General features: G+C 43.5%; 1 protein-coding gene across 3 annotated transcripts in view; it reads right to left on the reverse strand.

Annotated features, from left to right (window-relative positions):
• Window positions 1-18,881, reverse strand: part of N4BP2 (NEDD4 binding protein 2) — a 43,820-nt gene extending 24,939 nt beyond the window's left edge. For 2 of the 3 annotated variants that reach the window (XM_071556594.1, XM_071556593.1), the window contains exons 1-5: window positions 18,774-18,881; window positions 9,203-9,317; window positions 8,748-8,913; window positions 3,212-3,551; window positions 666-1,896 (exon numbers count right to left, since the gene is read on the reverse strand). In XM_071556594.1, coding sequence (XP_071412695.1) covers window positions 666-1,896; window positions 3,212-3,428 — 1,448 coding nt within the window. In that variant the 5' untranslated portion in view covers window positions 3,429-3,551; window positions 8,748-8,913; window positions 9,203-9,317; window positions 18,774-18,881. The remainder of the gene's footprint in view (window positions 1-665; window positions 1,897-3,211; window positions 3,552-8,747; window positions 8,914-9,202; window positions 9,318-18,773) is intronic. The other variant, XM_071556595.1, reaches the window with a different exon arrangement.
• Window positions 18,882-24,731: the final 5,850 nt, after the last annotated feature.

Consider the following 24,731-nt stretch of genomic DNA (forward strand, 5'->3'; position numbering starts at 1 on the left):
AAATAATGATATGTAATAATTTCCCTCCTTTTTCCAAAGGCTCAGGATTATCTATAGGAGAGACCTCACAAAGGTCCCCTACAAGTCTCATTTCAAACAAAGAGGTGAGGTATTTTTCCATCTCTATGTAGTGACATACTTTCACACTGACAAGAACACATTCTTCACTGCACCAAATGTTTCAAGTGCCAGCCAAAGGAGTCTAAGCTTTTGGAGAGTAAGAAAAGAAATAAAAAATTCACCCCAAGAAGCTTCACAATACTACTTATACAAAAAAATTCCCAGAGGGAAAGGGGAACTTCTGCCTGTAAAGAGCTGGAATATTTCCATTGATATTATTCAAAGGAAACACCAGAAATAAAGAGGGCCTGAAAGAACACAGCAGACCTAACACTATGGCAATGGTACTCAGCTGACAAACTCCTTCTTGCAGTGATGGAAGTTAAAGCTCACCCTTCCTGTTTCAATTTCCACAAGAGGTCAAGCACCTGTGAGCAACTTGGCTCTCAGCAATTATTATTCTTCATCACACTGTGTGTACTGGGGAGCAGACAATCAGGGTATAACCTAACTATTTACAAATGTCAGAAAACTGCCTCTGCCTGTGCTAAATCCTGTATAGAATTATGGAATTTTTTTAGAAGCTCACAATATAAATGTTCTACCTTGCCAAATACGATTTTCCTGATCCTGGAACACCTCTGAGAAGAACAAGTACTTGACCTATAAGATGCATCTTTTTTCTCATCATGTGACAAACACGTGGCTGCTGGGCTTGCGAGAGGCTCAATTTTGAGTTTCTATCTTGATTTTCCCATACCTTCAGAGAAGGGTTGCTATCCCAGGCATTTGAAACCACTGGGGAGGAAAGAAAAAGTCCTTTTTCCAAAGTCCTATAGTCTGAACCAGGTCTCCACTGCCCTGGACTGGCAACCACAGGAATTACAAAGCTGTGACTTCCACTGGATGGATAAAACACAGGAGCCATGAGATTCCAGTGTTGTTGAGTCTGACTTGATGGTGTAGAAAAAGTTAAGTTACAACCCTGCTGAATTTGCTGAAAATCTCCAGGGTTTTGTGTTTCCAAACTGGATCTTACAAGAGGGCCATACGCCTCTGGAAGAGAAATGCTCTGGCAGCTGTTAAAGGCAGTCGCCACCTCTTCATGCTGTTCCAGGCACTGTGAATTAGGATCTCCAGTGACAGCTACTCCAGTTTCCAGAGGTCTTTGGGAGGACTCGCCAGACACAGGAGTCACACTACTTTGATCCAAAACAGTACCTTGTGTCTGACCAGAATTTTCACATGATATTTCTCCATTTGATTGTTTATACACTTCTGAAGCTACATCATGTTGCACATGTATTTCTGACAAATCAGAATCTTCCAGTATTTGTGCAAAAGTGTCTGATGCAGCCACTGAGCCTGTCTGGGTGCTCAGCTGCCTCACTGGTGACTGACAACAGCAGAAGTTTTCTAAAACCTCATTATTTGTCTCTGCTTGCTGTGGAAAAAGTAGGACACTGCAACCCGAACCAGATTTTTCCCACTCAGGAAATTCAATAAAGCCATCTTGTTCCACAGGGTGCTTATGTACTATTTGGTCATTTGCAGAATTAGGCAATTCATCACTCAAGCTGTAACTCTGAAAGGCGTTTTCTATTAAGGAATCCAGTTCTTCAGACAGCTGTGCATCAGATGACAGGACCTTTTCTATTGCTTCTCCAGAATTACTTTGTTCCCCAGTACTGTTCCCCATTCTTTCCTTGGCAACAGATCTTTGCTGATTAGCAAGAGCTAACGATGCTGCTGCTGAATCAAAACCCAAGGTTTTTGAAGATCCTACTCCTTTGGCGTGGGTGGACAGCTCTAGGAGATGATCCATAGCATTTTCTACTGTTGAATAAGATAAAGAAAATAAACCATGGTCACTTGAACAAAGCCAAGCTTAATGTGCATGAAATTTTTTTACTTGAAGAAGCATTTATCGCAACTAAAGAAACAGCCAAAAGACTGTTCACCAATTCATCTTTAAGCACAACTTCTGCAACTCCCTTGATCACTAGAACTAATGGCAGAACTTAATACAGACACATGGAAAAATAAAACCTAATAAGCATAAAAATTACTAAGTTTAACTGGAAATAATACCAGAACCAGATGTTTAAATGGATACTTATTTCTAACCAATCTCATACAGGTGAAACAGTGTAAAAATAACTGAAAACTGAGGATGAAAGAGATAAATGTGAAATATGTATATGAAATATGTTCATTATTGTCCAGTTTAAAATGTCCTGAAAAATCCAGTATCTGCATTAAATCTGGGGTAAGCCACTAAGACCATAGGTTGTTAGTGAACAACATGAACAAACTGAACATCTGGCATAAGTATCTTCTGAGCCCCAAAGCTAAGTTTGTTTTCCTGAAAGACAGGATAGCAAAAAGTCTAAGCCCCCTGAAGTCTCCATATATGACTTATTCACCTGACAAATAACTCTTCAGGTGTTGCTATCCAGCATCTCATCCAGTACTTTTATTATAAGCAAATGAAGTGGCACATAGAAGAATTTTAAAACCACAAAAGAATGGAAGGGACTGGGCATAACATGAAAATAGTCTGCCAGGAGAGGTGGGTATGTATCTTAGCAGAATCCAGAGAATAAAACACAGTTCAAGCAAGGCTGCAGAAAATTAAACATGACAAACAGAATTTATCCTGTAAAAACAATTCATTAGTGGAGATAATAAGATGACAATGTGAAATAAAACAAAACCTCAATTCAAGTATTTAAGAAAAAGCAAATGCTGCCAGGACCATATACCATTAAAAAATTGTGATCTAGAACATAAAAATCCCTCCTGCAGAAACAGTTTAGGCATCCTGCAGATATGGCACAGAAACTAACTGGAAAAAACAGATTCTCCTCACAACTCCACTCCTGCCTGCTCTGTGTCACAGAACAATCCACTCTAAACTGTACCTCTATTTATGGAGCACACTGCTCCATTTACCAGCCTCACAGAAACATCCTCAAACATGGAGAATCCTGCATGGTTGTAAAATTTCAAAATATTATGACTCACCTACTTATTAAAAGGTAAACTCACAAATATGCTTGCAACACCCACACCAACCTTCCTGGAGTCACCCTGGCTAAGAGCTGTCTGCACATGAAACAAAACTGTATGGCAATTGTACATTATTTACCTTTAAAATCACATTCAGACAGAACCATATAAACCACACTAGGATCTAGGACTGAAAACATCTCTGACATGCTGTTGAAAAGCTCTTCCTTATTGACATAATGCACTGCTTGTGACACTAAGTGACCTGGGTCTCCCTGGGATACAGCAACAGCAGCTCTGGCAGAATTGCCATTCTTCTGAGAAGGACTCCCACCACTTTTCCTTCTCCGTGGCATTTTGTTTTCTAAAACACAGTGTGCTTTTCGTTTTGGTTTGTTCACATGAAGCTGACAGCACCAAGCTCAAAAATCACAAATAAAGCTCTCATAACTGGGACAGACGTAACAGAAATAGCAGACCTGGAATAAAAAGAGAACAGAGACATTTCAGTAAAATACACAGTCACATTTCCATGTCTCCTATTTAGATAGCTAAAAGATAAAAAAATACATCAGCATACGGGAAAGCATTTTCTAGAAGTCTGCCTTTCTTCTTTTCAAATGGCTGACAGCTAAAGAGTAGCCTTGTTTTCCAAATAATTAGATACTGAATTTACGTCTGGAAGAGAGATCAAACAAAATGCTGCTTTAAAAGAAATCCCAAAGACTAAAGCTTGCAATGCAAGGCAGTCAGTTCACAAATACTGCCCTGCTACTGATGATGACCAGTTAACTTTATAAAAAACAGTTATACTCTGTTAACGTTCAGAAATTTTGCTCCTCTTACAAAAGTGCTGGAAAACCTAACGGACATCTCCAAATCTTCCAGAAATCATCCATGACTTCCCTCCACCCATGATCTTTCAGGAGTAAACAGCAGGGTCCTTCAATGTTCAAACACTGTCACAGGTTGCCCAGAGAGGTTCTGGAGTCTCCACCCAGATACTCAACACCTGACCACCCCAGGCCTGCCTGACCCAGGCTGCTTCAGGGCTCAGGCAAGCTGCTTTAAGCTCTCCTGCTTGAGCTGCTGGGTTGAACCAGATGACATCCAGAAGTGCCTTAGCCTGTACGGAGGCTTTTTTCATTGTTAAAATTTCATTATTTATAAACCATAAAGCCAAAAGAGGCTTCTGTCCACCCTCCACACTTCTGCCATGAAGCCTTTGAATATATCCAGTTAAAACATTATGGCATCTATAATGACTGCAATTACTGCCTTAATCTTGTATAGAAAAAGAAAGTGATTATTAACTGAAATACAAGCACAGAGTAGGTCATAGTGTCCCTTTTTTTTTATATCAAATAACAAAGATCTGCTGTGTTCCAGCAATGCCTGAATAAACTATATTTTTCATGAATAACTATTCAGATGACTCGCAAATCTCAGTAAGGCTCACAATCTGAAGTTTAGTTACAGCAAAGAGTCACTATTTATTGATAACAGTTACTGAGTAGGCCATAAAATACCTATTTGTAACAACTGTTTTGCCACTGATGATCAATTCAACAGGTGCAGATAAATAAATGGCAACACTTCCATGTTCGCTCAGCCCTTCCTGCCCTGGATCACTGGCACACAAATGACAATGCCAGATTAGTGCCAGATTCGGACAGCACTTCTCCATTATTCTCTATCTTCCAGCAACCAAGAGTAGCAACATTTAGGAGAAAGTAGGCTGTTACATTCCCAAGTCACAGAAATTTATGAAAGCAAAACAGACAACTCTAGGACTGCAGGAGTTTCTACCACACGTGTATGGACCTTAGACAGACAAATGAGACGGATGTCTGAAACAATGAAGAGGTCAAGAAGTCTGAAATGCACAAGGAAAGCAATGCACAGGAAAAGGAAGAAGCAGACTTCCAAAAATAAAGGAGAAACCACAGTGAAAAATGCTGGTTATTCAGACTGAGCTGGGACAATTGCAGCTATTTTTTTCAATCAAACTTTTTTGGTTCATACTCTGGTTAGTCAGTCTTGCACCATTCTTTACCACCACAAAAATTATTCAACAACCAAAACAAATTACAGCAAGTCCTGTCTTAAACTTCCATTTCCAATTGATTCATCCTCTAGCCAGTAAAAAAAGGTTGACCTAACTTCACAAATGTTAATGCTAAGAAATGTGACACTTCCTCACTGAAATAGATTCAGTGACAAAGAAAAGATCCTGAAAGGGAAAAAGTTATTCATGTACCTTGACATTACTGTGCAGCAACAGACTTTAAGCAGAACACTCCAAGTGTCATCAATGTTTTAATTCAGCTCTCTTAAAATGATCTATCCTGTAAGGACCTGCTGCTGAAAAACATGCTCTGCAATTAGGACTTTAAACAACTGACTGCCTTACTTTCTTGCAGGATATTCCCTCCCCAATGTATTTCCTGCACTAGGCTGCGTATCCCACTATATATTAGGACGCTTTACTCTAATAATGATCTAACAAACCCACACATTTCAGTCTGCATTAATCTAAACCAGCAAATTTGCAATGCATTGCTTCAGTATTATTAAGGCCTAAACTGTCTATCACAACTAATAACAGAAGAGAAAGATGGCAGAAGACAAAAAGACATCAGTCACCTCAGAACTCACACACAGGTCAAAACCTTAGAGACTCTCAGGACATCCAAGTATGCCAAGGCGATGCACAGATCCACACTTCATCCCATCTCTCCATCTAAGGTGTTAGTAAAATTGTAGAAATGGTTCAACCTATCAAAAAGATAGATCAGCACTGCCCGGTATATAATTTAAATAGGGTATTTACCATGGCCAGTGTCTCAGACAGGTATTTTGACAGAATCTCCTTTGTTTCTCACAATATGGACAAATTCCTGGGCGGGCACTATCTTCTGTCAGTACTACCAAGCACATGGAAAATATATGGAATAGACACTGAGGAATACTTCTTGTTCTGGTGGCTCAGCCTGCAAGCTGCAGTTTGAAATGCAGACTGGGCTCTGGGTGGGAGCCCAGCCTTTGGGGTAACGAAGGACATGAAGACAGGTGAATGGACAATTGAGAGAGAGCAGGAAGCAGTAACTGCTGACTTTTCATATAACAGAGACGAAGACCAGGTGGATGGACACTGAGCAGTGAGTGAGGGGCACAGGAGGAAAAGACTGAGAAAGAAGAGTGGGACTGGCACTCAGAGGAGACTGTGAGGGTATAAAACCCAGGGGTTCCTGGGTTGGGGCTCTCTCAGAGGAGAGTTGTTGCTGTGATACTGCACCAGGAATACATTTTCCTGGGGAAGGGATGTCTTGGACTCTGCTATGGGAAACCTGGGGCCAGATGGCTAAGTAAACCTGGTCTGGCTGTGTGCAGTGGGGTGTGTGGGGAGCCAAGTGGGGACCCGTCAGCTCACCAGAGCCACCCACTGTGATGGGGCTTCAGTCCCAGCACGTAAAGTCTCTGGTGTTGAGAATGTGACTGCCAGAGCCCTGTGACTGGTCAGACTGGAAAGTTTCCTTAACATGGATGCCTGCACACTAATAAAGCAGACTTTACTGTATTTCTTAAGAGATAACACTAGCATGGTCAACTGGAAGGTGCAATTTTCGCTGGCTTTTAAGAGCATGCCCTGAACTATACAAAGGGATTCTATCTAGGGCCTTGCCTTTTATATATTCATGTTTCTTTCTGACAGTTACCAAGAAAGAGGAAATAATTTTGAATACCCCAATAGCCTGACTTCCTGGCCAGCTACATTCATTGGTCCTGGATAACATAGTATGAATCAGGCTGCAGTTTGCTGTGGATGAAAAGGTTGTTTTATCCAAAGATGAAAATGGAGTTGCAATAACGTAAAGATTAAGAAGAACAGGGCTGTGTGGAACATACCGAAAGGGAATTCTAGTCAATTAGTGAGAGGCTACAATATACTCAGAGGTTCACTAGTCAGTTCTGGATACTACCATTTGACATCCAATTAGAGCAAACAGCAGTTTCATTTCAGCATGGAAGAAAAACAGTATTGCTGTGAAAATCTCAATTTCACCTTTAAAAACAAAACAAGGCAAAATCCATAAGCACTTCCTCACACATAGTCCATCACACACATCTCCTGACCTTAAGGATTCCCTCCCAAGGTAATTCAAATACCATAAACAAGCACGTTACTAAAAACACTCAACTTTCCCTTTCAGTGAAAAGGAAACTAATCATTTAATAAACTAGATCTAAGAATGTATTTATAAATCCCAAGGGGAGCTTAATTGTAAGGTGGCCTCAGAAAAATTCAAAGTGTACTCTTATCGCACACAATCTAAAGAATGGAAAACATTTAAACCATCAAAACAAAACTGTAAGGGGCAAAAAACAATCCCCAAGATCCTCCAAAACAAAATCCATTATTGTTAAAATATCCAAGTTCTCATTTATTTTAGGAAATAACTGTTAACACAGACTTGTCATACTCAACCCCATTATTAACCTGCACAATTATGTCAGCAAACTTGTGCAAAGAATTCACCTAGGGCTTAGAAAAAAAATTTAAAAATAAAAATTAAACTAAATGGCATGAGTCATGTTTGGTACAGTAAATTTGTCCAGCTGAAAAGCCTTTGTTTCCATAGTAAAAGCTCAAAATTCTCCCTGGCTTTCTAATAACTCCCATATGTTGTTAAATAGCTGCATCTTTACAAAATCAGACAAAATCTACTATAAAACAGTATCAGGTACCATCTGACTGTTGTAAAATTTCTAAAAAAATAATATAAGTCTCAGGCTTGCTTCACTTTCAGCGTAATACAAAAATGTGTGTGTAGCCGCTGAATAAAGATCTGCTGAAGGGCTGACACACGTTGTACATCTTTTACACTGGGATGTCACCTTAGAAACCATGAGTGGTAGCTTGCCCCTTTTCAGGGTGTGTAAAAATTGTCAATTAGAGTGGACTGACTGCAAGGCCTGTTGGAAACCAGTGGTATTCAAGAGACAGAACATACAGAATAAAGAAAGAAATACACTGAACTACTTTTAAGTGAGTTAGATAGTTGATACCAAAGTATTCACAAAGCTCTTTAAATCAAAGAGACTGCACTACAAACAATCAGCAGCCAATAAAATTTTTCAAAGTCATTACAAGAACTTATTTTTTAAGCAAACAGAGCAGCAAAGTATTCTAACCACTACTGAAAATTTACTAAAAGCATTAAGCAGCAGCATGAGACACTTCTGGTTTAACTTAGATCAAGTTAAAATGACAAATAAATTATCAAACTTATTTCTATTCTTTTTTTAAGGACAGAGAAAGTCTCCAACCATGATACAATGTTAGATTCAAGCAATATGAACAAAGTTGCCTGATCTGTATATATTTTTACATTTCTCTGAACAATTTCAGGAAGTTAACTCCATACATATAAAAGATGTTAGTTTGGGTTTGGTTCTTTGGTGGTGGTGGCTTTTCTTATAATTTTTATTTGCTTTTGGGGTTTTTGAACCATATTTTAATTTTAAATCATATAAAGTATTTTTCATGTAATGTCCACATTAATCTTCCAGCTTTTAAAAAAAACACACATGAATGTATATAGTGACATGCTGAAGACTGAAAAAAGTCTCTGCGGGTAACACAAATAAAACAGCAATGGCACAGGACTTACATTTTCAGCTTTACTGAGTTGCTTTGCAGTGGGTCCCTTCTCATCTTTCCAAAACTACCACTGATGGCACATTTAATAAAGATCTGCTGTTATAACACACTCTTCTGTCACGAAACCATACTTCTCAACATACAAATCAAACATCAGCAGAAGTGGATTCTTCCTCCTGACAAAAGAATCATCAGAACACAAATTAAAATCTGCATTTTGCTCACTTTAAGCAAAGTTTTAACACCGAGCAATACACTTAATTGGTTTTAGTAGATTAAGTACAGGTAACACTTTAACTAAGTACCCAACATGTCAAGTTGAGCTCAAGTGTAAGTCTTCGAAGAGTAAGAATATCTACTTGATTTCAGCTTTTAGATGATTTCTATCTAAAAAAGCTGGCTTATGTCAGGTAAAGAAATAACATAACAGAAAAATTAATTAGAAATAAATTTAAGTTTTCTCACTTGTCATTCCACTTGGTTCTTCACCACAGTTCTTAACCATCTTGAAAAGGTCTACATATCCATGCTGGTCAAAAACAGATTTGTTCCATCACGTGGAAAATTAGGCAAAGAAAACCTGGTACATCAAAATAAGATTATGTTACTTACACCACTTATTTGCAATGCCCTACTGATGCTAAAGAACTTCATCAAGCAGATGCAAACTCCTAAGCCACTGTGTACGTACCAACGATGTAAGGTCTACTCAAAGTCTAACTTAATTCCAGTGTACATACCAGCCTAGAGTTCACACCTGACAACAGCCTTGTGCTTTCGAAGTCAAACAAAAAAAACCCAAAACCAAACACCAGACTGAGCACATACACTTAAATCAGACAACGAATTTGGCACAACTAACCTGTCACACTCATAAGGTGACAGGCTGATGGCTCAAATACTTTGTTCTAGCATTTTCCATGTAACCACATTCCCCTACTCCAAAGCAGTAAGGATTGCCATCAAAACATGCAGAGCACTTCACATAAGCAAGAACTTGATGATGAGTATCCACATTTACAAAGGACAGGACGAGTTGCAGACACAGAATGCTAGTCACCTCACTCTCAAACATATGGGTTCAGAAAAACCCCACCAAGAAAGGCTGAAAAGCCATTCAGTGGTTTTACAGAACCACCTTTAAACAAAAGTGACTTCCATATCTGTTCATTTGCCCTTTGAGGTTTCATTAATGAAACAAAACAATTAAGAATTCAAATACAAGCACAAGAGAAAAAAAGTAGCCAATGAAATCAGACTGACACCAACTCATTATACTTTCTAGACATTAAAAAAAAGCTTTTCTTTTGGACAATATTCAAGTCTGCTCTCTTAAAAACCAGACGGTAAAAAAGGGAAGAAAAAAGGAAGTGCCTTCCAGCAGATATTTCTCAATAAGCCAAAGAGTAGGAAAGGAGGTGGTTTGGGAGCCTTTTGTGTTCTTCCATTTCTGCCAGCAGTCAGCAAGAGGACAGGCCACTTTAAACACTTAGTTATTGAATGTAAAAATTGATACCCAGCTAGAGACAAAGTGCTTCGGAAAACACTTCAGGTGTGTTTTCTGCTCTTCCCTTCTCCCACTCAGTATTTTTCCCACTGCTTGTTCCAAGGGCTTTGGCCAGTTCAACAGTTTGAACTAAGATCCTCTTTTTCACATTGAATTCTATCAAAGTGCATGACAGACACATAGGTCTCATTCTTAACTAATGTGCATACACCTCCTTTATGTAATTTGTTCTGACAGGATTTTTTCACGTTTTTGTGATTTTCAGATCTGGTCTAGGCCATACAGAGGCTTTAGAAGCTGCTACAAAAAAAAAATCTTCCTTTCAGTATGAAAACTTCATCCAGCCACACACAGAGTTCAAGAGTACAAGACCAGCAAAAACTCATCAGAAGTAGATGCTCAGGAAGCAAACACAATTTGCAGGAAGAACACAACCCTTCTTGCTAGAATGGACTCAAAAGCTCCTCTCCACATGCCATGTCACAGGAGAAGTCAGCTTGCAGTGGCAATCAGCTGTCAAACTCCACATCATGCAGTTTACTTTCAAGCTGGGAAACTGCTTTTGCTAGAAGCCCTCCATACAGATGAGCACAGTCTCCCAAAAAGGCACAGGTAGATCTGCTGGGTGCACGTGGTAAAGGAGCGAGGTAGAAGGAGGAGAGCCACCAGTGAGCATGTTTTCCAGCATCAAGTCTGCTTGAAAAGAACTACTTTTGTACTCACCCTCCTGTTGCTCTGTGCTGAAGGGCAAAGCTTTGGGATCATAGAAAGTGCAGATATGTAACCTGACAAGCTAGAAAAATCAACAAGCAGTTGTTTTCCTTGTTTAGGTGGGGAAGAGTATTGTTGCTTGTTTTGTTTTGAGTTTGTGCAGTTTTATTTAGAATATAGTAAGAGAGAGGGTGTCTTTCCAGCCCTAAGGGAATGTAGAGATACCTGATCATTTTATAGCTTCCCTCCTAAGTCCTTTGGCAGCCTCCCATACAGCTCACAGCCCCTTTGAGCACACCAAAGTAAGGGATACTCATAGTGAACTTGGCTTTGTGGAGACATCTCCCAGGCTGTAGAGCTCTCAGGCTGCCCGGGCTGACCCCAGTGGGAATACTGTTGTATTCCGCTATATTACCATTTCCTGTTTCTTAAGGATTTTTTTTTCTATGACTGAGAGCTGGATGAAAGATGAGCATTTATTTTAGTGCTTGGAAAGCCAGCAAAACCGTGGCACCAGGGGTGAGGACTGGTTCTATCAAGATGAAACTGTAAAAGAGGACTCTTACTGAAGATCAAAAGTGATGCTTATTCTTATGGGCACACACATGCAGGTGGCATTATGGAGGAAGGAAAAGTGGAACATTAAAGGAATACTTATTTAGACTTCTCTGTACTGGCAGCAGTCAGGGCTGTCAATAAATGAAAATGCTACTTCCCCAAATCTTGGCTTGCTTTAGCTGTAGATGCAAATGAAGACAGGTTTACTTTCTTCTTATAGATGATTCTGCAACTCTAAACCCATCTGGGAACAAAAGGAAATGGCTATCAAAGACTCAGGCTCCAGAGCCTGTAAGTAAACAACATACTGTGGAGAGAAAGGACTTCACACAACCCGTCCCACAGGGAAGTTTGCTGCCTTCCCGGGGCCAGGGTGAGGGATATTACCAAAAGACTTCCTAAGCTTATCCAACCCTCAGACTATTACCCACTGTTGGTTGTCCAGGTTGGAAGTGATGACATTAATAAAAGGAGTACCAGAGTAATTAAAAAAGATTTCAAGGCACTGACCCGATCTCTTCAGGGGACAGGAGCACAGCTAGTAATTGCCTCAGTTCCATTGCTAGCTGGGATGAATGAGGAGAGGTTTAGGAAAGCCCAGCTTACCAATAGGTGGCTTAGGGGATGGTGCTATCGTCAAAATTTTGGGTTTTTTGATCATGGGGCAAACTCCGTGTTGCCCAGTCTCGTCAAAGCAGATGGGCTTCATTTATCTAGAAAGGGCAAAAGAACTGTAGCCCATAAGTTGGCAGGGTTAGTTAGGAGGGCTTTAAACTAGGTTTGAAGGGGGAAGGGATGGCAACTGGGCGCTCTAGAGATAAGCCTAAGAGCATAGAGCCTGAGTTGAGAATGAAATCAATGGCCCAGCTGAAGTGCATGTACACCAATGCACGCAGTATGGGAAACAAACGAGAGGAGCTGGAAGCCATAGTGCAGTAGGAAAACTATGACATAGTTGCTGTCACAGAAACGTGGTGGGATGACTCACATGACTGGAGTGCTGCTATGGGGGGCTACAAGCTCTTCAGAAAGGACAGGCAGGGAAGGAGAGGTGGAGGGGTGGCTTTATATGTTAGAGAGTCTCTTGACTCTGTTGAAGTTGAGGTCAGCAGTGACAAGGTTGAGTGCCTGTGGGCCAGAATCAGGGGCAAGGCCAACAAGGCTGACACCTTTGGGGGAGTCTGTTACAGACCACCCAACCAGGATGATGAAGGGGATGAATTATTCTGCAAGCAGCTGGCGGATGTCTCAAAATCTCCAGCCCTTGTTCTTGTGGGTGACTTCAACCTGCCAGATATCTGCTGGGAGCTTCATACTGCAGAGAAGAGGCAGTCTAGGAGGTTCCTGGAGTGTATAGAGGACAATTTCCTTCATCAACTGGTAAATGAGCCTACCAGGGGTAAGGCCCTGCTAGACCTACTGTTTACAAACAGAGAGGGGCTGGTAGATGATGTAGTGGTTGGAGGCCACCTGGGGCATAGTGACCATGAAATAATAGAATTTTCAGTCCTCAGGGATGTAAGGAGAGCCACCATTAAAACCTCTACTTTGGACTTCCGGAGAGCAGATTTTGGCCTATTCAAAAAACTGATTCAGAGCATACCCTGGGAAACAACCCTTAAAGGCAAGGGGGTCCAGGAGGATTGGACATGTTTTAAGAAGGAAATTTTGAATGCACAGCAACAGGCTGTCCCACTGTGCCGAAAGGCCAGCCGGAGGGGAAGACGGCCAGCCTGGTTAAATAGGGAGATTCTGCAAGAAATCAGGGATAAAAAGAAAGTTTACAGACTATGGAAAAAAGGGCTGGCTACTTACGAAGAATTTACAGATAGAGCTAGGTCATGCAGGAAAAAAATTAGGGAAAGAAAAGTGGAATTTGAAGTAAATTTGGCTATTTCAGTTAGGGATAAATACACTAATAACAAAAGGAGGGGCAAGGAAAACCTCCATTCTCTGTTGGACTTGAAGGGAAATATAGTTAAGGAAGATGAGGAGAAGGTTGAGGTACTTAACACCTACTTTGCCTCAGTTTTCACCAGTAAGACAGGTGGCCCTCAGGACAACTGGCCTCTGGAGCTGGTAGACAGGGAGAGGGAGCTGAATACCCCTCCTGTATTCCAGGAGGAAATAGTTACTGACTTACTGAGCCAGCTGGATCCTAACAAGTCTATGGGACCAGACGGGATTCATCCCAGGGTGATGAAGGAGCTGGCAGAAGAGCTTGCCAAACTGCTCTCCATCATCTTCCAACAGTCCTGGCTCTCTGGGGAGGTCCCAGATGATTGGAGGTTGGCGAATGTCACCCCAATCCACAAAAAGGGCTGCAAGCAGGACCCTGGCAACTACAGGCCTGTCAGCCTGACCTCGGTGCCTGGCAGGGTTATGGAGCAGTTCATCCTGAGTGCAATCACACAGCACCTTCAGGGTGGACAAGGGATTAGACCCAGTCAGCATGGGTTTAGGAGGGGCAGGTCCTGTCTGACCAACCTGATCTCTTTTTACGATCAGGTGACCCACCTGGTGGATGAGGGGAAGGCTGTGGATTTGGTCTATCTGGACTTGAGCAAGGCCTTTGACACTGTCTCCCATAACATACTCCTGGAAGAGCTGGTAGCCCATGGCCTGGACAAGTGTACCCTCTCCTGGATTAAGAGCTGGCTGGAGGGTCGGGCCCAGAGAGTGCTGGTGAACGGAGCTGCATCCAGCTGGCGGCCGGTCACCAGTGGTGTTCCCCAGGGGTCTGTATTGGGTCCAGTCCTGTTTAACATCTTTACTGATGATTTAGATGAGGGGATTGAGTCCATCATCAGCAAATTTGCTGATGACACCAAGTTGGGAGGGAGTGTCGACCTGCTGGAAGGCAGGAGGGCTCTGCAGAGGGATCTGGATAGACTTGAGAGATTGGCTGATTCCAATGGGATGAAGTTCAACAAGGCCAAGTGCCGGGTCCTGCACTTTGGCCACAACAACCCCCTGCAGCGCTACAGGCTGGGCACAGAGTGGCTGGAGAGCAGCCAGGCAGAAAGGGACCTTGGAGTACTAATTGACAGGAAGCTCAACATGAGCCAACAGTGTGCCCAGGTGGCCAAGAAGGCCAATGGGATCCTGTCCTGTATCAAAAATAGCATGGCCAGCAGGACCAGGGCAGTGATCCTTCCCCTGTACTCTGCGTTGGTGAGGCCACACCTTGAGTACTGTGTTCAGTTCTGGGCCCCTCAGTTCAGAAAGGATATTGAGGGGCTGGAGCGAGTCCAGAGAAGAGCAACAAGGCTGGTGAAGGGACTGGAGCACAAGCCCTATGGGGAGAGGCTGAGGGAGCTGGGGTTGTTTAGCCTGGAGAAGAGGAGGCTCAGAGGTGACCTCAGCACTGTCTATAACTACCTGAAGGGAAGTCATAGCCAGGTGGGGGCTGGTCTCTTCTCCCAGGCACTCAGCAATAGGACAAGGGGGCACGGGCTCAAGCTCTGCCAGGGGAAATTTAAGTTGGATATCAGAAAAAAATTCTTTCCAGAGAGAGTAATCAGGCATTGGAATGGGCTGCCCAGAGAGGTGGTGGATTCACCATCCCTAGAGATTTTTAAACGCAGATTGGACGTGGCACTGAGTGCCATGATCTAGTAAATGGACTGGAGTTGGACCAAGGGTTGGACTCGATGATCTTGGAGGTCTTTTCCAACCCAATCGATTCTATGATTCTATGAAATCTATGAGATTCATAGTGAAGACATTTTATTACACAGAGCACACAGTTTATATAGGGTTAGAACTACAGCTTATTGACTAAAAGAGTTACACACCACCACGCTAGATACTTCAATTGGTTAGAACCCATATCTCACAAGTTCAGTGTTCTGGAGAACTTATCCTAGATGTTATCCGGTGTGCTGTGAGAAACCTGAGGAGCTGCCATGAGAAACCTCTCAGGAGTAGCTAGCTCCTCCAAGCAGCTGTGACTTGTTTATTCTTAGCTGCCTTCAGTCTCACAGGGTCTTGTATAGATCTGAATTGCTCACTTATGCTTTTAGTGTACCAACAAGCCTGGAACTTCAGATCTCTGTAGACACCTAATAGGTCTTGGTTCTGGTGCTCCAAAAAGGTTTCTCAGCTCTGCACCTTTCCTTTGTGTGTGATACACAGAACAACCCTCCAATATGATCTCTTCCTACCTGAAGGTCTGCTTAAGATGTTTAAGTCCACGATGGACACAGCGCTACACTCTGGAGATCCCCTGCTGCCTCCCCCCCAACAGACTCACACAGTTGTCAGTGCTGTGACTCTAAACAAAGGTTTGTTGCACACTGGAACAAAGCTGAAGCACAAGAAGTTTTTGAACTCCAGCATGGGCTCAACTAGAGCAACAACAGGAAGATGTGTTCAGGTTCGCGGAAAGCACTTGCAAGGACTGGAGACTGATGAGATGATGCTGCTGGAGCATCAGAACCCAAGTGTGCTGGAACTTGAGATTTTTCATCAAGGTGTTATTAACCTCCTAACTTCAGAACAGGAGCAGCCACAGGGAGCCGAGGAGGCAGGTTAGCTTGTGAACTCTACTGATTGTCCACATGCAACAACATGAGAACCACTCCAGAATTTCCTAAACCAAATACCACAGTGACACATAATACACTTCACCAGCTCACACTGAGTCAAGTTGCATCATACCATTACAACTTAAAAAGGCGGGCAGAAATCAAATCATATAAAGAAATCATGATAGTAATAAGTACTAGTAAAAATTGCTTACTCATGGAGACACTCTAACTATTTTTTTTGGAGGGGGTGCCGGGGGGGTGGGAACAAAAAAAAAATCACATGTGAGGTCCTAGGCTGGAAACCACACTACACACATTTATCAGGGAAATTGTGTCTACTTCATTTGTTCAAATGCACTTCCACTGCTCAACATAGAACACAGACACCCTCTACACAATAAACACTATTTAGAGCTTAATATAATCCATAAATGGATGACTATACTGATCCAGGTACATCAACAATGGGCTTATAGCCTCCAAATGACAGTCATTACTGACTTGATATAGGCTTAAACCAGTCATTTATATTCAGAAAGTAGTTCACTTGAGATGACAAAAAATTCAGCCAGGACCATTTAAACAGTTTTAAATAGTGGTTTGAGTTAACACAGGCAATTTCTGAGATGGAACAGAGATCAGTGATATAAACCAACCCACTGGTAATGAAGGAATCCCCAGTAGAATCATGAGAACAGCTGTAAAACAACCTCTTCCATAACCACAGCCAGATTCAGGTGAAAATGTACAGTTTTACTCAATTCTGAGAGGCAGTGTAATTAACAGCTAATTAATGCCCTACTGACAGTTTCATAGTAGCAGAGTCCCTGTAAGAAAAATAAAGGCAGTAACTTCCTAAAAGTCAAGGATTAATAATTTAGGAGCTTTCACAGAGCTAAATTCATATGCAGAAGAACTTTATTTAAAATAAAAATTAGACTGATTATGTCAGCCACCTAGCATAGACTGCAGGTCAGTACAGTGAGCGCACTAAGAATGACAGATTGGAGAGAAGGACAAAAGACTGTGCAACACCTCACATCTAAACTCCCCCAAAGTCCCTAATACAATACTTTTATACCTTAATTCAACATAATCCTCTTTTGTGAAACAGACAAGGGAACAAGTAACAATCCACCAACACCATAAAGTGAAACAGCTATAAGTCTGTGATGGGTATTTCCCAGTACCATACCTAGGCTACCATTTTTGTCAGGTACTACTGCACTTCCACATTGTACCACTAAGATCTTGGTTTCCCTCTACATCAGTGGCTTTCCCAGCTGAAATGCATTAATGTTGATACAATAGAGTTCTCTACAAAAGAGAGTGTAAACAAGACCACAAAGAAAATAGAGGGCAACTCCACAGCTAATACTAAAACACAAGACAGTAGGAAAAACACTATTTTTAAAAAGTATTTCAAGATGTGCTTAGATACTGTTAAATTTTCCTCACAAATTCTTTGCATAATCTATAGGAACACAAACTATTAAAACTTGTAAGCGCTGCAAACACGTGCTACAACCACATGACACAAGCAAGCCTGGCTTGACTTATGGTGACTGTAGCCAGTTGAACAAGGGCTACAAATTTCAAGCTTCACAAACTTATACCATACTTAATTTTTTCTGCCCTTCTGTAATTTTCTTCATGTTTATATCTCAACCTTTGGCTCTCCAATCACATCAAAAGATAGATGATCTAAAACTTCTATTATTTTTGGAGGTCTTTTGCTTAAGTTCGCGTAACTTCTGTATGAATTATTCTCATCTTCTCACTTCAGGCCCTACTGTAATACTGAGATGCAAAATAAACAGTTAAGACATTGTATTTAAGTGTCTCTTAAGAGTCAAACTGTCCTTAGCCTTTTAGAACAAAAGTTAAGTAAAGTAACAGGAAATACAGGGGTTTTTTCTCGCCTTGGAAGTCAAGCTGCTCCAAAGCCCCACCGACCATATCACACATGATGAGCAACACGGCAGGCCGTGCCCAGCGCAGGCAGGGATACTGCGCTCCGGAGTACGCAACCACACAGTGACCACCCTTCAGTGGCTCTAGACTGAGCAGAACCAACAAGTCCTAAGAGCACTTGGAATCGTTTCCTTTCACTTTGAACGCGGTGAATTTATATTGCAGGGCTCTATTCTTTACGAGACGAAGTTCACGAGCACTCCGTACTGTCTGCTCCAGGCAAGCGAGCGAAGACTTTGCACCGATCCGCCAGCCCCGAGCCTTCCTCCAGCGGCCACGGCCGCCGGCAGGGCAGGAGCCGGCCCTTCTGCGGGATGCCGGGCCCCTCGGTCAGGAGTAGCCGCGGCCGGGGCCGGGGCGCACAAGCCGGCCGGGGCACACGCCGGAGCGCCCGCAGCGATGGGCACGGCGACGGGGAGCGCCGGGGCCACAGGCAGGCCCGGGGAGGGCAGGCCCGAGCGGCGGAGGGGCTCGGCGGCTGTGGGGCCCTCCCGGATCGCGCTGTCCCGGCCGCCTACCGCCAGCGCAGCCCACACCCCGCCGCCTCCCCTCGCGTCCCCTCCCACCCGCAGGAAATTCCTCCGCAGTGACGGCGGGGACGGGCTGCCAGCGCCGCCGGGCCCGGCGCCTGCCGAACGCGCCGTGGGGGCCGCCCGCCCCCGGCACACCGCGACGAGCAGCCCCGCGCCCTATCGGGAGCAAGGGGAGGGTGAGGCTCCTCCCCGGCCCCGCCGCCAGACCCCGCCGGCGTTACCTGGCTCGGCTCGGCTCGGCTCGGCTCGGCTTAGTTCCACTCGCTGCCGCCGCCGGGCGCGGGGCTGCGGCCGCGGCAAGGGCCGGCTCGGGCGGGGCGAGCGCCGCGGGCACACAGCGCCGCTCCCCGGCCGCCCCAGGAAACGCAACCCGGGAGGAGGCAACGCAACCCGGGAGGAGGCACCGCCCCCGCCCCTTCCCGTTCTCCTTCGCCTGCCCCTGCCCACCCCGGCTTGCGGTCCCGCCTCGGCCGGCCCAGGGCAGCGCTCCCGCCCATGCCCGCGGTCCCGCCCCGGCCGGCGAGGGCAGCGCTCCCGGCCAAGCCCGCCGTCCCGCCCCCGTCGTGAGGGCAGCGCTCCCGGCCAAGCCCGCCGTCCCGCCCCCGTCGTGAGGGCAGCGCTCCCGCCCATGCCCGCGGTCCCGCCCCGGCCGGCGAGGGCAGCGCTCCCGGCCAAGCCCGCCGTCCCGCCCCCGTCGTGAGGGCAGCGCTCCCGGCCGGGAGGCGCCCTCGCCCCGTGTCCCTGTGCTTATCACTCCCACTGGACTGCCGACTCAGCTTCGCTGTGCTCCGCCGGGGTGAGGAGCCAGCAGGACGGAGCTGGGCTGCGAGGCCGCGCTGCTGGGTACGGCACACGGGTGAGCGCAGGGACTGTGGGAGACCCCGAGGGCGCACGAGTGTTTAATTTCTGATGCCGCTGCCCTGTTCTACTCTGAGGGTTTCCTAATGTCGAGAAGAGGACGGTCCCAGTCCCGAATGCTGCAATGGGTCTGCTGGCCGATGCTGAAGGGGCAGTGCCATGTAAGCGGCAGAGGAGATGGAGAGTTTTTAAGGAAGGTGAGGGGTGACTGGTGGGATCATCAGTGATGGCAGTGCAAGATCTGCAGCAGGAGAATAGAGGAGCAGCTGGTTAAGAGGAAAGGGCTTCGTTATCTGCAACAAGCAATGGGCGCTTGATGGAGATAGACAACGGAAGATTATGGAAAGATGGAAGAAAGTGATGTGCTCTTGACAGACTGACATGATGATAAGCAGCTCTTAAATTAGAGTTACTGTGAAGCCACCATAAAGGGAATAAGCATCTGAACAAGAGTTTTGAATTTATCAACACATTTCTTGTGTTGATACACAAGGTGCAAGAGGGTTTTAGGAGAAGAGCTCTTGTAATAAAATAATTTTTAAAATCCCAACACTCAAGATGAGGAGGTTCCACTGGGAGGACTTTTCTGTAGTTTTATAGACGTTCTTTGATCTGAGAAATTTGTCTGGAGACATCCCCCTGCCATCTGTATGCAATCTCCTCCTGTCAGGGCACACTGCCTCGGGAGAGAGGTGGCTGGAGGTGTCCCACTGGGATCCTCCTGGGAACAGGAATATGACACTCGTGAAAGGAGAGAAGCATTTGCCCGGGAGAGGTGTCACGACCCACTCGGTAGCGTGCGTCCTGTTCTTTATAAATTCTCATAAGGCTTAACAAAGACACCAGTCCACGTGTCAGGGAGCACTTAGGCTTTATTGTATAATCATCTTAACTCCAACAAATAGCCCACTATTGGTCTCAAGTGTGTTGGCAAACAAACCCTTACAACAAACTTAAGCAACCTCCCAACTCCCGCTGCCCCAGCTCCGCAGTCCTCTTCCAGTCACAGCTTCCCTGTCGCAACAGTCAGAACGTTTGAGACAAAATACGCGTGCATTCTTATGCCTGGTCCTCCACAAGGGGACTAAAATTGTCTCTGAGCCCGCAGGTCCCGCACACTGTGATTCATCCCGTTCAAAGTAGGGGGCATTCCTGAGCCTCATTTGTCCGTTTTCCTTCAAAGAGTCAACGTGGAAGACGTGGCCTTAAGCAACTATTAAAACGCTGCTTATTTAGCACCTAATCTTAGATGCTTCACAACAAAGACCAAGAAGTCACGGCCAGCTTTGGGTTTGAGTCACTCATACTCCCACTGCTGCTTCCTCAGGGGCCTGGAGAGGCTCCTTCTGCCACCAGGGCGCAGCTGTTTGCACTAGGGATGTAACTTCAGTTTAAATGCCAATAATGACTAAGTAAGCACAAAAATAATAGGTGGTTCTAGGGTGAACTAAGTCTGTATGGGCAGCTCACTCTAGTTGGGTAGTGAAAACTGCAGAAGGCTGGTTGGAGTCATTTGTCTAGAGTTGTAGGGATCACAGTCACAAAGTGCTGGCTATTTGGTAGAACAGTATCAGAAAGGAAAATAAGTTTTATATATAGGATTGTATACATTCGTCGATAAAAGTAGTATTAGAAAATTAGCAGTCAAAGCATTTAATATTTTAGGAAATAAATTGATTTAGGCATTGCCAGTTGCCCATCACTTTGCTATTTCATTACCTATCTTGTGGCTATCTAGTGTGCAGTATTTAAATAAACGACAAACATCTACATTTCTAATACAATACATAAAGCCCATACATAGTCATCCACAGGATGTGCTGCTAAGCCTCAAAAAATGTCTCTTGCCATGATTCACAAAAGGAATATAAATATTCAATATGCTGCTATTGTGAGCATCCAAAAATCTGCAGGAAAAGCCTTGATCGGAATTTGCGTGTGGTGTCAAGTGATGGTTTCATGGATGTACCGGGAACTGTTTCCTTACCTCATGTGTTCAGTGTCTGGACAAGTATCAGAAACAAAATCATTGTTCTTTAAGGGTGTGATGCTGGTAATGCATTAATCATACATTTGGAAAAATAGGTCATGTAAATTCCAGTGTAATGACTGTGTCTTTATATTTTTAAGGTTGCCAAAAAAGAGGAAGAGAAAGTTTTTCGGTATGCTCTGGTGTGATAACCTCCCTTAAACTGCATTGCTTGGGGTGTTGCTTCTGGCACTTGATGCATGAAGCTATGTTGTTCTTTGCCAGTTGTACATATTACACTATTTGACACCATGAAAATACCAGACTAATTTGGGTACTGGGCAGATTTCTCACTACCACAGTTAACACTTTAAATAGGAGCGATTTTCGTGTCTAGAAAATCATAATATCTGGAATAGAGGCTCTTTCAAGTATTTGTGTCCTTTTTTTCAATTTTCACACAACTTTTTCAAACAACACAATAATCACCTATGATATATGTTACTATTTTGGTTTGGGTTTTTTAAGTTATTATTCTTTTGTCTCTCCTTATGTCTCCAGTTGGCTCATTTTTAACTTGGAGTGGCTTGAACATACAGCATGTAATCTGTGCTGTTTGGCTCAAGTGTTTAGTCTGGTTTTCACTGAATACTTTCAGAACAGATTTTCCATTTTAGATTCTATAATGCTGCCTTCTTAAAGTAGAAATACTTCACTATGTTCTCACATGTTATAAATCAGTATTACCAGAGTTGGACCATAGCACAAGGAAAAGTCAGTCCCTTATAATGTTTCTGATTATATACAGCTTACATCTACTCAGCAAATTGTGATTTTCTTTCTTCTGTACTCAAAATGTTTTTATACTTAAAAAAATAAATTAGATTTTGATTTGCAAGAACAATTTGCAGCTAGACTTTTGGTCTGAAGAACATTCTGGTGTAGCAAGAAAGACATGTTTCTCAGTTTTAAAGACTTATTTTTACTTACAGGCACATGTTGAATATACAATAATAAATACTGTAGGAAAAGGCCTGAGAAATTAGTGGCCCTTAAAGATTAATGCCTGCCTGCAGCAGATCTGAAATAAGTTTTCTTTCTAGGAACTTTGTCGGAGGAGACCCAGGGTTTATACACTGGCAAAAATACTACAAGAGATGGATAGACGAGGACACCGAAGTCCAGGAACTCGGCTCCCCGAATATGGAAGCTCTGCGAGAGATTTATAAGGACTCTAATGTTCACACCCTATATTGATGCTTCCCCAGCTTGAATGTTATACACCCCAATGTGTCTACCCTGGTTGTTTTTCCCTTGGTAGTTCCTTGTCCGGGTTCCCTCTTCCCACAAAACCCTCCGGGTCGCAGTCCCCTGTCCTGGCCCGACCCGGCCATGGGGGCGGTTGCCGGCGGGGCCGCCCACGTGGCGCCGCTGGAGCCCGGGCGGGGCTGTCCCCGCCTCGAAGTGCCGGAAGCCCTACGGTAGACTTTCCCCGCCCATCTCATTCTCCCATTGGTCCTTTTGCCGCTCCTCCCCTCCCTCCTTCCCTTCGTTTGCATGTACCCAATGAACTGTGTTACTCCTCCCCGTCTCCGCCCCTCTTCCCCGCCTACATCCGGGGAATTCCCATGCTCTCCTCAAACGCTAGCGCGCGGCAATAAACTTGGCTTTTCCTCGTGGACTCCTGGCAAGTGCGGGCTTGTTCCGTTCGGGACGGTCGCCGGGCCGGGGGTGGGAGGAGCCATCCCTCGCTTCTAAGGGGCCTGATCCTAGGGAGCCCTGCTTGTCGCTTTCCTAGCCTGGCTCCTGGAAGCGGAAACCTCTCCACCGTATCGGTGGGCTATTTTTAATCCGCTGATAGAACTTAAGGTACAGTTTTTAACATCATTCAGAACTTTGATCCATTAATATATGTAGGAATCTGAAATCCAGTTTACAGCAAAAAGAGCTAAAAATCTTAAACAGCAAGCCTTAGTCAACAAAGGCTGAGAGAAATTCCATCACCAAGAACAGAGGAGGCTTGGTAATGCCCAACTTGAAGATAAGCTGTCTCCTGCCTTAACATAAGAAAAGAGTCTAGAATGAATGGTATCAGATTGTGTTGTAATCCCCTGCTGTCTTCCCTCCATAAATTCCTGAAATTACCATAACCCTTCCTACCTATTAGCATATGTCTCCCTGAAACCTTAAAAAGTGGTCAAGTGTTCAATAAAGTATTCCAGTTTTGTTCCCCATACTGGGATCGTGTAGTTTTTTTGACCTTCACAAATACACATAAACAGAGCCCCAAATTATCATAGGCTTTTCCTTCCTTCAGAAAGGAGAGATGAAGAGCCCTCATGTAGTTCCTGCAGAAACCATTTTCATAGAAGTTAATCCACTCCCTCCATGTGGTAACTCTTCCTCTTCTATGGAGCCTTCCACACTGTTGCCAGCTTTAGGTTTCATTTCCACTGCAGGAAATAAAAAATGTTAGCCTCCCCCCCATTTTTTAATTGATTTACCTTAATGCTGATTTAAGATGTTTAACTTGTCTCTAGTTAATACTACTTTGTCCATGATCTTAGAGTGTGTGTTCCTACAAAAGGTAAAGCTTCCCTCTGCCAGAATTTCATTTCCAAAGTAGAAATTTAATTCCTTAAGAAAAAAAAAAGTGGGGGGAGAAGTTTTATAAAAATGTTTGCAGAATAACTCACATAACTGGCTTATCTCCTCCACCCCTCTCTAGATTTAAGTCAAATGCATAGTGAATTTTGGTATTTTATCTCCATAAAGGAACTCCATATCTGGCTTCTATCCTTGAAGTATATTGATATTCTGCTCCATATAGGTATCAATTCCACAGCTAACTGTAGAAACAGGTTGGTATCACTGCAGTAATGTTAGTTATTTCACATACACATTTTTTCATTCCAAATAGTACAGTTTTACTATACTAATATTATATTAAAATAATACCTTAATTCCCTTTATACAGAGTTCTATTTCACCATTGTATTAAACAGGGAAAAAAGAATATTTAGAAGCAGCAGAAATCTACATCATGAGGCACTTTTTGCCCCACTGAAGACAATAGCAAAAATTCTGCTGATTTCAATAGGATCACATTTTTAGAATAACAGGTCACATTTATTCCAGCATTATCACAAATTAATACTAAATAATTTACTTAAGAAATCAATACATTTGTTCACATACCCATCAGTAAACTACCAAAGGATTTTATAAGGTTACCACAGAATATTAATACTTGTAAATTTTAAAATTCTTGTTTACAGGCATTCTAAAGCAGCATAATGCCAATCTTGATTTAAACTACTTGTACTTTAATGAGATACTCCAGATACATTGC

Source organism: Pithys albifrons, chromosome 5 (genome assembly GCF_047495875.1).
Source record: "Pithys albifrons albifrons isolate INPA30051 chromosome 5, PitAlb_v1, whole genome shotgun sequence".
Classification (NCBI taxonomy): Eukaryota; Metazoa; Chordata; class Aves; order Passeriformes; family Thamnophilidae; genus Pithys; species Pithys albifrons.